Source organism: Python bivittatus, unplaced genomic scaffold (assembly GCF_059951505.1).
Source record: "Python bivittatus isolate LINGU-HERP-01145 unplaced genomic scaffold, Pbiv_v1 ctg000590_np1212, whole genome shotgun sequence".
NCBI lineage: Eukaryota > Metazoa > Chordata > Lepidosauria > Squamata > Pythonidae > Python > Python bivittatus.
In genome coordinates, this window is record NW_028277086.1 from 12,252,448 (window position 1) to 12,265,534 (window position 13,087).

The window sequence follows — 13,087 nt, forward strand, 5'->3', positions numbered from 1 at the left end:
TTCCAGGGAAAAGGTGGCTTTGGGAAAGGTGGCCTAGGGAGGTGCGCATCAAGGCCACTCCCTTTCCCACCTACTGTGGGCCTCTGCCTTATTTCCTTCTCTGCATTATTGAATGGTGGCTATTAGCCACGCCCCTTTTTCTGAGCCCCCATCTTGGTTTTGTGAACCTCCTTGTAGATGTCCCTCCATCTTTCTCCACAAAAAACATATATGTATTAATATAAAGTTGTATTCATTTTATATCAGAGACATTCAGGTTAAAAAAAAATCCATACATAACAAAAAATGACACAAGGGAAATTTGCATTAAAAAGGAATTTATAAAAGCTTTATAAGTTAGGGAAATTTGTGAACAAAAACAATTGCACAATTTTTAATGGATTGTTTTTTTAAAAAATGGTAACCCACCAATTCCAATGAATGATAATAATATCCAACGTTGTGATCTTAATAAATCTAATCTATTTGTTAATCTGAGACAGAAATGTTCAGAGAGAGAACACTGTAGGAAGATAAGCTACAAGGAAGTAGAAAGTTTAACATCCTAAGCCAGCTGTTGACATGTTTTCTACACAACTGGAATGTATTTCAATTTAAACATATAGTTCTGCTCTTTATGTTTATTTTGACCCTAACAAAATCAATGCCTCTACATCATGAGGTATGTATCTGAAATCTCCTGAAATAAAGAGGATGTTGTGAGCATGAATAAAAGCCCAGTTTTTATTTACGTTGGTTTTACAATGTTGAATGGTTGAGGGATCCTTTCTAAGCACCCCCTACAACAATCCTACGACTGATGGCTCCAGGTAGCGTGTAGATGAAGAGTACTAAGAAGATAACTAAGATAATTAAGATTAGCCCAATAATGATGTATTTCTTGTAATTTCTCCAGATCAGATGATACAAACACTTGAAAGGATTCACAAACCAGGAGAAGGATGTGTCGGGCCGGCTAGAAAAGAGAGAGAAATGAAGAGAAAACTTAGTAGCATTACTAGAAAGATGAATATGTAAAAAGCGAGTATATCATCATCTGAATATTTAGCTGAAAATTGTGTGTGTGTGTGTGTGTGTGTACACACACACACACACACACACACACAGGGTATATGAAAAGTCAGGCTCCATGGACAATTTATTATATAACTCATATTAAATGTTCAAATTGGTTGCCATTTTCTTCTAAAAACTACCTTACTTGTTTGATGCATGACTTTTGTACGATGAAATATTACTAAATACAGTCATATTTTCTCTGATATATTAATTCATAAAATATATTGTGATTGGTCCATGGGCTTGACTACATATTATCTCACAATATAATGCTGCAGTATTATATGCATTAAATCTCCTAGCTACGAAATTATACCAAGCAATTAGTTGATAGAAAAATTACACAATGAAATAATTATTTGGTGCAGCAGAAAATGGAAGCTATGGGATGAAACTTAGGATCAGTTCACTCATTATTACTACAGGTAGTCCTTGCTTAATGACCATTTAACGAAGGTCTGGAGTTAAAATGGCCTTGGGAAAAGTTCTTTATGACTCCCATGGTCATGTGATCGCAATTTGTGACCTTTTTTACACTGGTTGTTAAGCGAATCACTTGGTCGTTAAGCAAATTCTGGCAAAAAAGTCCATTGGGGAAGCTGGATTCAGTTAACGACAATGTGATTTGCTTAACAGCCATCATAAAAAAGGTAGCTTAATGACCGCAGTGATTTGCTTAACAACCATTGTAAAAAAGGTCATGAAATCAGCTCTGATTCATCTAACAACCAAATCGCTTAGTGACCTAAATTCTGGTCCCTATCATGGTCAGATAGTAAGGACTACTTGTATGGTGGTGTACCTCTTTAGTATAAATTTGTCTGCCCAATCCAAATAGCTGGGGAATGCCTGCTTGAAGGTCCTGCCTACCAAGAAATATGGTAGGAGAAGCCCCAAAATGGACATTCTTTTTGGGAGCTCCTGTTCTCTGGAATAGCTCAGCTCCCACTCTTAGAGCCTTCCAGAAATTTGCAAAAACACAGCTGTTCTGGAAGGCCTTTGGGTCCTGATTGGTGAGAATCATTGCAGTCAGGTATGTCAATGTGAAATGGTTATTGTCATATTTACTTCTGATATTATTCTATTTCTGTATTTATTCTTGCCTTGGCTTCTTCTTGTTGCTCTTAGAAGACTGAGGCAGCTTAAGATGTTATCAGTAAATAGAAACAGTGACATAAGTTGAAGCATAACCATGGCACATTCTCATTCCATGTCATTCCTATAAACCGAATTACTAATGTAATGTGGGGCTTGATCATGTAATAACAGTTCTTGTATTAACAGTAGTTAACCCTACAAGACCTATTGTTAATTTGCATGTGATTCCGAAGTGGATAAATTCCATCTGAGAATATAGATTCTGTTTAGGTAAACTCATTGCCAAACATGCCTAATACATCTAGTTGAACGTATTTTTTGGATCCTACAGCCAGGCTTCAGGATGTCTGAAGAGCTTCAGAATGACTGAGCAGGGATATTAATAAATTAATAAATGTGGGTAACCACCCTTTCTCTACTTGCCGAGCTGTTCCTACAAATCTGCTCACCCTATTAACATTATGGAGCTAGGGTCTTTCCAACTGATAGTTCACAAATGAAGCTAAATGTAAGGCAGATGGTCAGCATTCTTGGAAAATAACCATCGTTCTAATGTCCTGATGAGGAGATTAAATAATAGATTACAGTAAGTAATGGCTTTGTTTCTCATTTTTGCTGATTTAGTATTTTGTGTCTGATAAATACATTATAAAAACTGCCACTCTGTCAAGGACAAACCTGGAGGATGGGAGACTTGAGGATGGATATAAAACTGGCTGCAAGAGCATTTTCTCACCTGTCCAGGTATAATAAAACTGGGATAAAGTGTTGTCACTTACTTGGGTTTCTCCAAAGGTTCTGGCTCCTTCCGAGCTTTGCCGACTGGATTTTTTTCAGCTTCCTCGGATGTGACTAAATGAAATTCAGCTTCCACTTTGCCCTAGATTGAAAAGAAGATGAATTTTTGGTTCAAAGTATTTAAGCAACCCATAATGAATGCTTTAGTCATTGGTGCCTTTGACCAATTCATTCAGATGTCCTGCTAGAACGTCTATAGAATGACCAAAAAATTAAAGTATATGAAATAATAATAATTAGATTTTTCCTTTTTATGTATAACTCCATGCCTAATATTCCAGACTCCTATTTTCCCCGCAGACATGGGGAGAACTTACTTCTGGTAGCTAGATGTATGAAAGGGAGGGGTCTTTTCACTACAGTCCCAGTGATGTACCTTCTTCCCATCCCTGAGACAGGAGAAAAGTGGGAAAATGCTACCCCCACAGCAGTCCTTTTGCCATGCAAAAAAAAAAATAAAATGAAAAGTTTGTGTGTGTGCGTGCATGTGCTTTATGACTATGGGCACAGAGAGCCCAGTGGTTGGATGGGCGGTCCTGCAACAGGCCAGTTAGAGCTCTTGATTACCCTAAGGCTCCTCCTCCACATGCATTGGAATGTTCCATCTGGAGGGGATTTACTGTTTTCCTCTGGAAAATATTAATTTTCTACTGGATCACCCCAATCTGTCTTCACCCTATCTTAGTGAGCACATGTCCTCAGAGATCAGTTAGCAGGCCATCGAGCCATCAGATCCAAGGTAAAGGGCTCTGTGGATGACTCCAGAAAAAGAGAGGGAGCCCTCTACAGATAACAACACCCATCCAACCTTGCCTGACCTCAGAAGCTAAGCTGGGCTGGCCCTGGTTACTACTTGGATGGGGGACTTCTTGGGAATTCCAGAGCTAGAAGTTGGAGTGAGAAATGAGATCAAAGTCCCAGAAGAAAGGAATACCAAACCACTTCTCTAATGCTGCCAAGGAAACTGAATGGAGATGAAGTTGCAGAGAGCCAGGGAGATGGCCTTGAAGCAAATATTCAGAACCTGTTATGTAAACAAAAAGGTCAGAAGCATTTCTGAGTCCTGGGAACAGAGATAGCATTAAGAAGAGACTCAGGCCAGCTCCTCCCTGACTTATTGAGGTATGAGAGGGAGGGAAGGAAAAGCATAATCAGACTTGCAAGATTCTATCTCAATAGCCTATCTCAGTGTTTCTCAACCTCAGCAACTTTAAGATGGGTGGACCTCAACTCTCAGAATTCCCCAGCCAGCATGGCTGGCTGGGGAATTCTGGGAGTTGAAGTCCACCCATCTTAAAGTTGTTGAGGTTGAGAAACACTGGCCTATCTCAATAAAGCAGAGTTTGAGTCTTCCTGCGGAGTTGGTTTCCTGGTTTGCTTTACCTCACAGGACTGGCATCCCAGTGGGTCAGGGAGGAACCAATCTCAGTCTCTTCTTAACACTATCTCTGTTGTATTGTCGAAAACTTTCACGGCCAAAATACGATGGCTGGTGTGGGTCTTCCAGGCTGTGTGGCCGTGTTTTGGAAGTTTTGTTTCCTAACATTTCGCCAGCATCCGTGACCGGCATGGCATCTTCAGAGGGCAGAGATGCCGGTCACGGATGCTGGCAAAACGTTAGGAAACAAAACTTCCAAAACACGGCCACACAGCCCGGAAGACCCACACCAGCCAACTATCTCTGTTCTCAAGACCTTTTTCTTTACATAATGTTTGAATATTTGCTTGAAGGCCTTGGCTCTCTACAGAAGTCAAGCTTGTTCCAAGGCTGTCTTTATTTTGCAGATACACACATATCTACTGTCCCCAACCTCCATGTGTTGCCAGCAGGTCTGAAGGAGAGCCATACCGATGTTCTAGTGAACATTAGGAATCTTTTGTTTAGTAGGCTCCCAGATCCCACAGACAGATTCCTAATGTTCACCAGAACACCAGCATGGCTCTGCTTCAGACCTGCCAGCAACATGTTGAGGCCTGTAGGAATGGATGTGTTTTCAACCCCCTTCCCTATCCAGTTTGAGCCCTCCATGATTTACTGCATGCCTGAAGATAGCTTCTTAGCCTCCCAAATTCTTATATTTGTTGCACCAACAATGCAAATTTCAGATGTATCTTCTATGCAGTGCATTCAGTGCTCAAACTCCTTGAAATACATTATCTGGCTGCAGTGGTATTAAAAGGATGTGGTGAATAGCTGTGGCTTTGGGTTTATATCTCAGATGATGAGATTTCAGAAGCTAAAAAGGAAATTGAATAGGACTATCAATTCTTGGAAAAAGGTGCTGATCTGCTATCTGAAATTTTATCTCTTTAGGCAAAGTACTAGAATTCCCACTTTCTAGCAAACTGAGGTTTTATCACCTGGCTAATTCCGGGTTTCTGCTGTTCTACCAACCCAGGTGTTCAATGTAAAGAGATAATGTTCTCTTTTTAATATTCAGACTCTTCCAAACCTTGACAGGTTGGCCAATGCACAGAATTACACATTCCTGACAGTAATATCCTATTATATCTGCTTGCAGTGAGACTGGTGGGGAATTATACTCACATAAGAAAGATGCCTCAAATAATGACATTTTCTTTCAAGCTCTTACTGTGCCTCAGTAGCACGATGCTTCCAGATGAATTATGGCTGTCTCATCTGCTATAATCCTATTCTTGTAATTGAAATGTAGTCAGGGCTGAGTAGATGCACTAATGATCTCAACCAAATCACAGAAACCAGGGTTATATAAAATGTCAGTGGCTGAGTTAATGCAGGTTAACCTCCTTTCTGAATTAATTCTTTTCAAAGTTTGCACAATACACTGAATTGTTACCCAATGGGCTGAGTTCACCACAAACTAACCCCAAACTGTCCAAGTTTAGGATGTTGTGAGAATACGGTGAATGAGATTTTAAAACAGAGTGAATTGTAATCTAAATCCAACCTTGGGTTGTCCTTTTAGCCAAGGCGGTTTTAGCATGCTAAGTCAAAATCGGTGCAATGACTCTAGGCGATTGCATTTTTTAAAGTTTACAAAACCTTTTCATGCGGCTAAGGTCAAATGTCCTTTTTTCCTAGCCTGGCTCAGCACTCAATAACTGTTTACCTGTAAAGAAATTGAGTTGACCTTGAGGGTAGGGAAGGTATGAGTGAAACATTAAGTGGGGGACTTGCAAAAAAGATAATGTAAGTCCTGGGAAAGAGGGCAGTGTGATCAAGACACTCAAAATAATCCTGTCATGATTTTGTTTCGTATAAGATGAGACAGAGAAACATTTGGACAGGCTTTCAAGATTTGGCTGTTCTACCTTAGTACAATAAAGGCTCTACCTGCCCTGTTTATTTTTTGACCTTGCCTACCTTGAAGGTCTGACAGCACCCCACCATATGAGCATTGGCATCTAGAATAAGCTCTGGGAAATGTTTCTTTATGACTCTTGGGGAGGGATTATCTCTAGCTACCATACCAAGATGTACAACTCCCTTGTAGTTTCCCAACAAGCAAAAGGAGACTGGAGCAGACACTGGGATATGTGTACGTAGTGGTGATGGTGGTGGTAGTTGGAGAAACTGCTACCAGTACACCTCTAGTGCTCCAGAGAAGGTGGCCTCTTCTCTGCTGTCCATGTCATTGTAACTTATACAATACAATTATACAGGACATTGCTATATCCAGTCCACGTGGAACTGAAGCCACAGCAAATGCAACTGTTGTAATACTGAACCTGGGATGATGCAGAAAGAAGTACATTAAGAAAAGGCTGAAGTCTGAACAAGGCCAAGAACACTTGGATTGATGATGTGTGAAATGCTTTTCACCAGTAAGACGTTTGAATCTTTTTTTGTTGGTTAGTTTTACCGTGAGCTCTCCAGCTTTGATAAAAGGCCACCAGCCTCTGACCCGTTTCTGCTGAAATATGGAAATCTTGTTCTCCTCACTGGTTTCTCTGACCATGCTTATGTCACAACGCTTGGCAGATTTCGCTGCTCGAGGAAAGCCATTCAAGTTCATTTCAAGAGAGCCTGGGGGGGTGTAGAACAGAATTCTATATTAATCAAAGACTTAATGGGCCATGTAACTTTCCAAAATCAGCTTCCAGCTCTTGGCTAAGCTCCAAGTACTTCAGAAAAGTATAACCTATTTAAAATTTCTATCCTTGTTGTTACAGTGATTAGAGAAGGAAATGCTTGGATGATGTGTTTACTGAAGTCATCTGTAACATACAGTAAGTGAGCATGATCTTCTCCATTCTTCATCCATTGAGAAGATCCCAAGTTCAGATGGGACTCAGATTTCTATCTGAAATCCGGGAAAGCCACCACCACTTCATATGGGCAACAACTAGGCAAATAGATAAGCCAGTGTTTCTCAACTTTGGCAACTTTAAGACCTGTGGACTTCAGCTCCCAGAATTCCCAGCCAACATGTGGGCTGGGGAATTCTGGGAGCTGAGGTCCACATACCTTAAAGTTGCCAAGGTTGAGAAACACTGGGATAAGCATTCTACCTCAGTATAAGGCGGCATCCCATTTTGCATCACATTTCAGTCAAGCTGCATGTTTTGCTATCCATTCACTGGGTAGCAATCTGGATTCCATGCACTGAAGAACTTCTCTAGATGATTAAAAAAAAACAACAACTGAACTTCCTGACTGTTTACATGAATTAGCCATTACCTGGCATCAAGGCTATTCCATCCTGTCTCACCCAACCAATGCTGCCTGTGTATGCATGTACGGGATTGTCTTGTCACAAAAATACAGATGGCTTTTATTTCTTTAAAAGAAACTGGAAAAGCAACTTTCCTGCCCACCCCTCCAAAAAACAAAACAAAAACAAAAAACCAGTAAGCCTGAACTGGAATGGGTTACTGAGGTTAAATAAGAGGTTCCCCATTTTGATATTTCACTGCCATCTTCCATGTTTCCCCCATGTTGTAGCTGCTATCTTCTGACAGGTGCAACACTACACAGAATTAAGAAGGCAACCTAGCTAGCTTTTAATTTATTATTAGATCTATATCCCAGCTTTTTTTCCCAACTCCAGATGGTGTGCATAATGTTCCTGCCTCCTATGTTCCCTATAATCTGGGAGTTGGGTTGGGCTAAGGGAGAGTGACTGGACCAAAGTCACCTTGCCATCCTCCATGCCTAAGGAGGACTAGAACTCACAGTCTCATGGTTTCCAGTCCAGCACCTTAACCACTGTACCAAACTGGCTCTCAGTTTAGTGACAGGGATCCCCAAGCCTTGGAGGGGAGCAGCTTTTTCTAAATCAAGGACTGCAACAGGACTGTGATACATCTGAGGTCAAACTCCAAAAAGTAATGGGTAAGGCTGATACTAAAAGGTAATTTTAGTATAAACTTTCTAAAGTGATTTAAAGGGGGCTGGCGCCTTGAAGATGTTCCTTGAGTCTTATAACTCCTAGTTAACATCAGTTTCTTGGAAGATATTTATTATTTATATAGGAATCTTGTTTTATTTTAATTAATATTTATTCTATTTTAATTAATATTTATTCTTCTTACTGTAAACTGCACAGAGTCGCTCTGCAGTGAGATGGGCGGTGACAAATTTGAAATATAAATAAATAAATAAAATTCATTTGGATTTAAATTTGATTATAGTTACCACGATATTCTCTGGCCCTGTGTTCAGTAATTTTTTTTCTTCTGTCACTTTGGTAATAAGAATTTGGTAAACATTTCTGCAGTCTTTAGGAACCGTGTGCAAAGCTTTCATGATGTCAGGTTGAGTCACTCTGCTCTGACCCAGAACTGAATAGATCAAGGCTACATCAAGGAGGTAGAACCTTGGGTTGAAACCTCTCTACTCCCCCCAGTTCCAGCCTGGAACATCCCACCCCTCTTGATTCTGCTCTTCCACTCAAAAAGAGGAAAGGGTTGATGGCTATCTTCTTTCTTCTGCAAGGAGAGTTTTCCTTCACTCAGGAAGCTATCTGCTCAGAGACAGGAACACTTTCTTTTACTCAGAAAGGAAACAGGAGCAATGGGTTCCTTCCTGTTTCTGAGCAAAGAAAAAATTGCTGGCAGGTGGAAGGAGTGGAGTTTTGAAGAAGATATGGGGTTTCATGAGAAAATTCCACTCCTGGATACCATCCAGGTCCTGGAGGATATTGGAGACTAGGAGACCTGTAATGTTTGTGCTCAGCTCAGTGTCCCAGCCCTCCTTACCCAGAAAGTCATCAGAAGACAGTCTTTCAAAGTCCCACACTTGGAGAACCAATACTGGAGGCATTTTGCGTTCTGTTTTTTCCAAGGAAAATATATTTTCTCTCTTGCAGACAACCATTTGTTTTTCAGGCGGGAGATAGTGGAACGGATACACAAAGCGCCAGTTGAAATTCCCTTCTCCTGTCAAGGAGTTGTAATGGACATCTGTCTCCTGTCTATCATCTTCAAGGCCTTTCAACCACCTGTGATGTGTGCAAGGAGGATGAAAAAATGAAATGGGAATGTGTGATCCACAAAGTAATGCAATAATTGGCATCTAAACAAAATATCTTAGGATGGTTGTTGAGGGGTAGAGCTGACATGAGCACATGACTTCTGTTTTCCAGATTCTGGACTGGCTTCCTATCAGCTTCCAAGCAGAATTCAGAATGCTGTTTTTGATCTTTAAAGCCCTACATGGCTTGGCACCTTCAACAGATTCTGATCACGTTGGATCTCCTTTGAAGGCATAAATCTGCACCTTTGGGAAGCTCCTAGGAATCAGTCGATGTCCATTGGAGTTGAACAGCTAATAAATTCAAATAAATAAATAAATAAATAAATAAACAACCAAATACCTTACTAACGTTTTGTGCCAATACACAGAAGAGCTCTTACAAGTGCCAGACTCAGTGTCACCTTCAGCTCTTCTGGAAGGGAAATTGTCTATACCCATGGCTATATTACCTAACATTGTCTATACCTATGGCCATGTTACTTACTATTTTAAAAACATAAATTTAAGCTCTGGGCTTGAGAAAGGAGGAGAAGAGAAACGGTTATTCAGCCCTGGGACATGAGGAAATGTGAGAAGGAGACTCAGAACAGCCCCACCTTGACAGTGTTGTCCTTACAAAGGGGTAGTGAAAGCTTTGGACAGACTTTCAAGATTCTGTTCATAGATCCTATAACAATAAAATAGCATTCCTGGAATCCCTGTCTGTTTCTTGACCTGGATGACCTCAAAGACAAGTGTTTTTTTCCCCTTGGTTCTTAAACATCACAATCATTTAAAGTGACTTAACTACACTTTTTAATGTGTATGTGTTTATGTGTGTTTACTTTGTTGATTTATCTTTGTAACTTCAGGGCTATAGGCATAGAAACATGTTAAAATCCTGAAATAAAGCAATGAAAAAACCACTTCCACAGATTTGCAAAAGAAGCTAAACAAATGTGTCTGGATAGAAGTAAGCAAAGGAAACTACCTTTTAACCTGTTTATAAATGTTTGGGTGATAGAAGTATACAAATGTGCAAATTAATGAATTATCTGCAACTGCCTGTACTTCTTAACTTCTGAGACTACATATGAATTCTCTGTCACTTCTGAATTTTGAATTTTAGTCCTAGAAAAGTTTGTTTTTGATGCATATCAGTTCTACACCTTCTGAATTCTAGATGGAGGCTGAATTTCCAATGAGCTATGGCTGTAAAACACCCGGTTGTCATGCTGCGAAATGCCATGTTCCCAATAAACCTGGCAGGGACTCCATTTTGATGAATGGCTTTGACCAGAAATTAATTTCCCTGATGTTAAATAATTGAAGTGAACCGCAGGCCATGCCAAAGTAGACATACCCTTTTACATAGATATCACTTGATTTTTGTCCTGTGAAGATATTCTCATCCTCCAGAATGACATCTTCAGTATTCCAGATTATTACTCTTAGTTCGTAACTGAGGAGGAGGGAGAGAAAACAAATTGCAAAAAATCAAATGTGAATGGAATATAAAGTCACTCAGGAAGAATGCTGTTTGGCAATCTATAATCCATCACTCTGGTCACATGTTTGAAGAAAGCTCCTAATATTCCATTATTTTAACAGACTAAAGAGTATTTTTTGAGAAACGGAGTTCATTGCCCCTTTGCTATCAATATTTCTATAAATCACTTTCATGGTTAACTGCTGGAATGAGATGACTTAAATCTTGTAAGCACATATACAGACAAAATAAATGTGGTCCTCTTGTAGGATCACATTTCAGCTCCTATCCCATCTTGCCTTTTCATTGGCTATGTTGGAATGGGACTACAGGTCTCAGAGCTCCTGCCCATTACAGCTACACAGTACTGGTTTTACACCATTGCCATTGTTACGGTCTTCTCTCCAGAGAATCCTGGGAACTGTAGTTTGTAGAGTACTGTTCAGAAATGTACAAAATGGATGAGTTGTAGCATTTCAGGTGCTGTTAGACTACAACTCCCATCTTCCTTAATACCTGGCTAGGTTGGTGGGGGCTAATGGAAGTTGGAATCCAACACCATCTGAAAGGTTCCCAATTCCTCTGCTGGAAAAGATTCCTATTAAAATTACAGCTCCTAGCAGGGATCAGTTTATGCCTGTAGAATTAGTGGACAGACAGATGTATTTCGAAATAGATGTTTTTGAACAAGACTCCCCACCCCACCCCTTGTTATGATCATTTGGAGTGTATGGTGGAGATGGAAGAAATGCCATGAACATTTTAATGAGCATTCTTCAACACTCTGCCTTTTTTGTGATTTTTCAAAATACTCCTTTAAAAAGTCTTGGCCTGTTCAGAAAGCTTTGACCGAACAGGTCATGTTCACTTTCCCGAACATGCCTTTATGGTTTTTAATTAACTATGGTGATCATTCTTGTCATCACTTCAGTCAGCATTGTTCATGCACTAAACTGTGATGTCGCCAAATCTAAGCAGCCTCACAGTATCCTGCTGACATCACATTCAGTACGTGCTTCCTGTCCTGATGAGCTGGGATCACCAGGAAGAAGACAGTAACCTTGACTAAACAACAACAACAACAACAACAACAACAAAATGTTTCGCAAAGCAAGAGCAAATAGGGAAAAAATTGGAAATGAATAAATAGCACTAGCCGGAGTTAGTATCTTTTAGGGTTTTCTTGACATTTCCGTGAAAATATCACTTTTGTTGGATAACCAGTGATGCTTAATTTCACCTAACTTACAGAATATGCTATATCTGAGCACTTAAATTCACTCCAACATAGCTTCTAACTTTATGAATTAAAGATTTGGACTGGGGTATACAATATTTTTGCATTATTAAATATAGATCTTGCTTGCTTAAAAATGGCTGAATTTAGATTAAAACCTTTGGTGCAAATTGTATGCTATGAAATTTTTTTTAAAAGCCCTTCATTAACTCTTCATGGACAAAGAGCTGTGCCTGTTTAAAAAATAAGTCAGTTAAAACTGAGCAAACTTGATATATACTTTTATAAAATTATCTCAGACCAACTCCCCCCACCCTCATTAATAGATTATTTTCCCAAGTTCTTGTTAAAATTCTTTTTAAATGAGGTCTGAATTTTCCTTGAATGTTATGTCTGATTAATATTCATCACATTCTCTTTCTGAAGAGCCAGTTTGATGATGGTATGTGCTTTTGTTATCTGAAATTATGTTAAATAAACATTGCCAAATTTCTTCAAATTAGAGGGCCTGGGCAGATACGTTTGCATGTTTAATGGCAAAAAAAAGAGCCAATATACAAATAAGCAAAGTTCTTTTCACAAAGCCATAACTCTAAATTTGGGTACCACTGCATGAGTTATAATAATTCTGGAGACAATGCTATGGAAAATAATACAGCTGAAAACAGAAGATAGTTTCCTCTATCCAGAAGTGTGAAAAGAAACTTGAAAAAGGGATCACGGCTCACGATGCAGAAAAAATACCTATTGATCTGGGAAGCAATTCTTACAGGCATTTCTATCAAGTGAAAAACCTGCAGTGTTTGTTTTACTAGAGAAAACACCAGGAAAAAACAAGATCTCTTAACTGTGCAGGAGTTCTTCCAGCAATGCTGTTGGCGAGAACTTCAAACAATTGTCAGTTAAGGAAAAGCAAGTGCAAATGAGGGATAGAAAGTAGAAAGGAGACGTTTTTAAACAAAAAGGA

The 13,087-nt window shown here is 39.5% G+C and overlaps 1 protein-coding gene across 1 annotated transcript in view; it reads right to left on the minus strand.

Annotated features, from left to right (window-relative positions):
- Positions 1-273: 273 nt before the first annotated feature.
- The window catches only part of FER1L6 (fer-1 like family member 6), a 90,801-nt gene continuing 77,987 nt past the window's right edge, over positions 274-13,087 (minus strand). Inside the window, exons 37-41 of the mRNA XM_088148988.1 lie at positions 10,758-10,856; positions 9,139-9,380; positions 6,801-6,964; positions 2,937-3,037; positions 274-955 (exon numbers count right to left, since the gene is read on the minus strand). Of these exons, the coding sequence (XP_088005114.1) occupies positions 769-955; positions 2,937-3,037; positions 6,801-6,964; positions 9,139-9,380; positions 10,758-10,856 (793 nt within the window). The 3' untranslated portion in view covers positions 274-768. The remainder of the gene's footprint in view (positions 956-2,936; positions 3,038-6,800; positions 6,965-9,138; positions 9,381-10,757; positions 10,857-13,087) is intronic.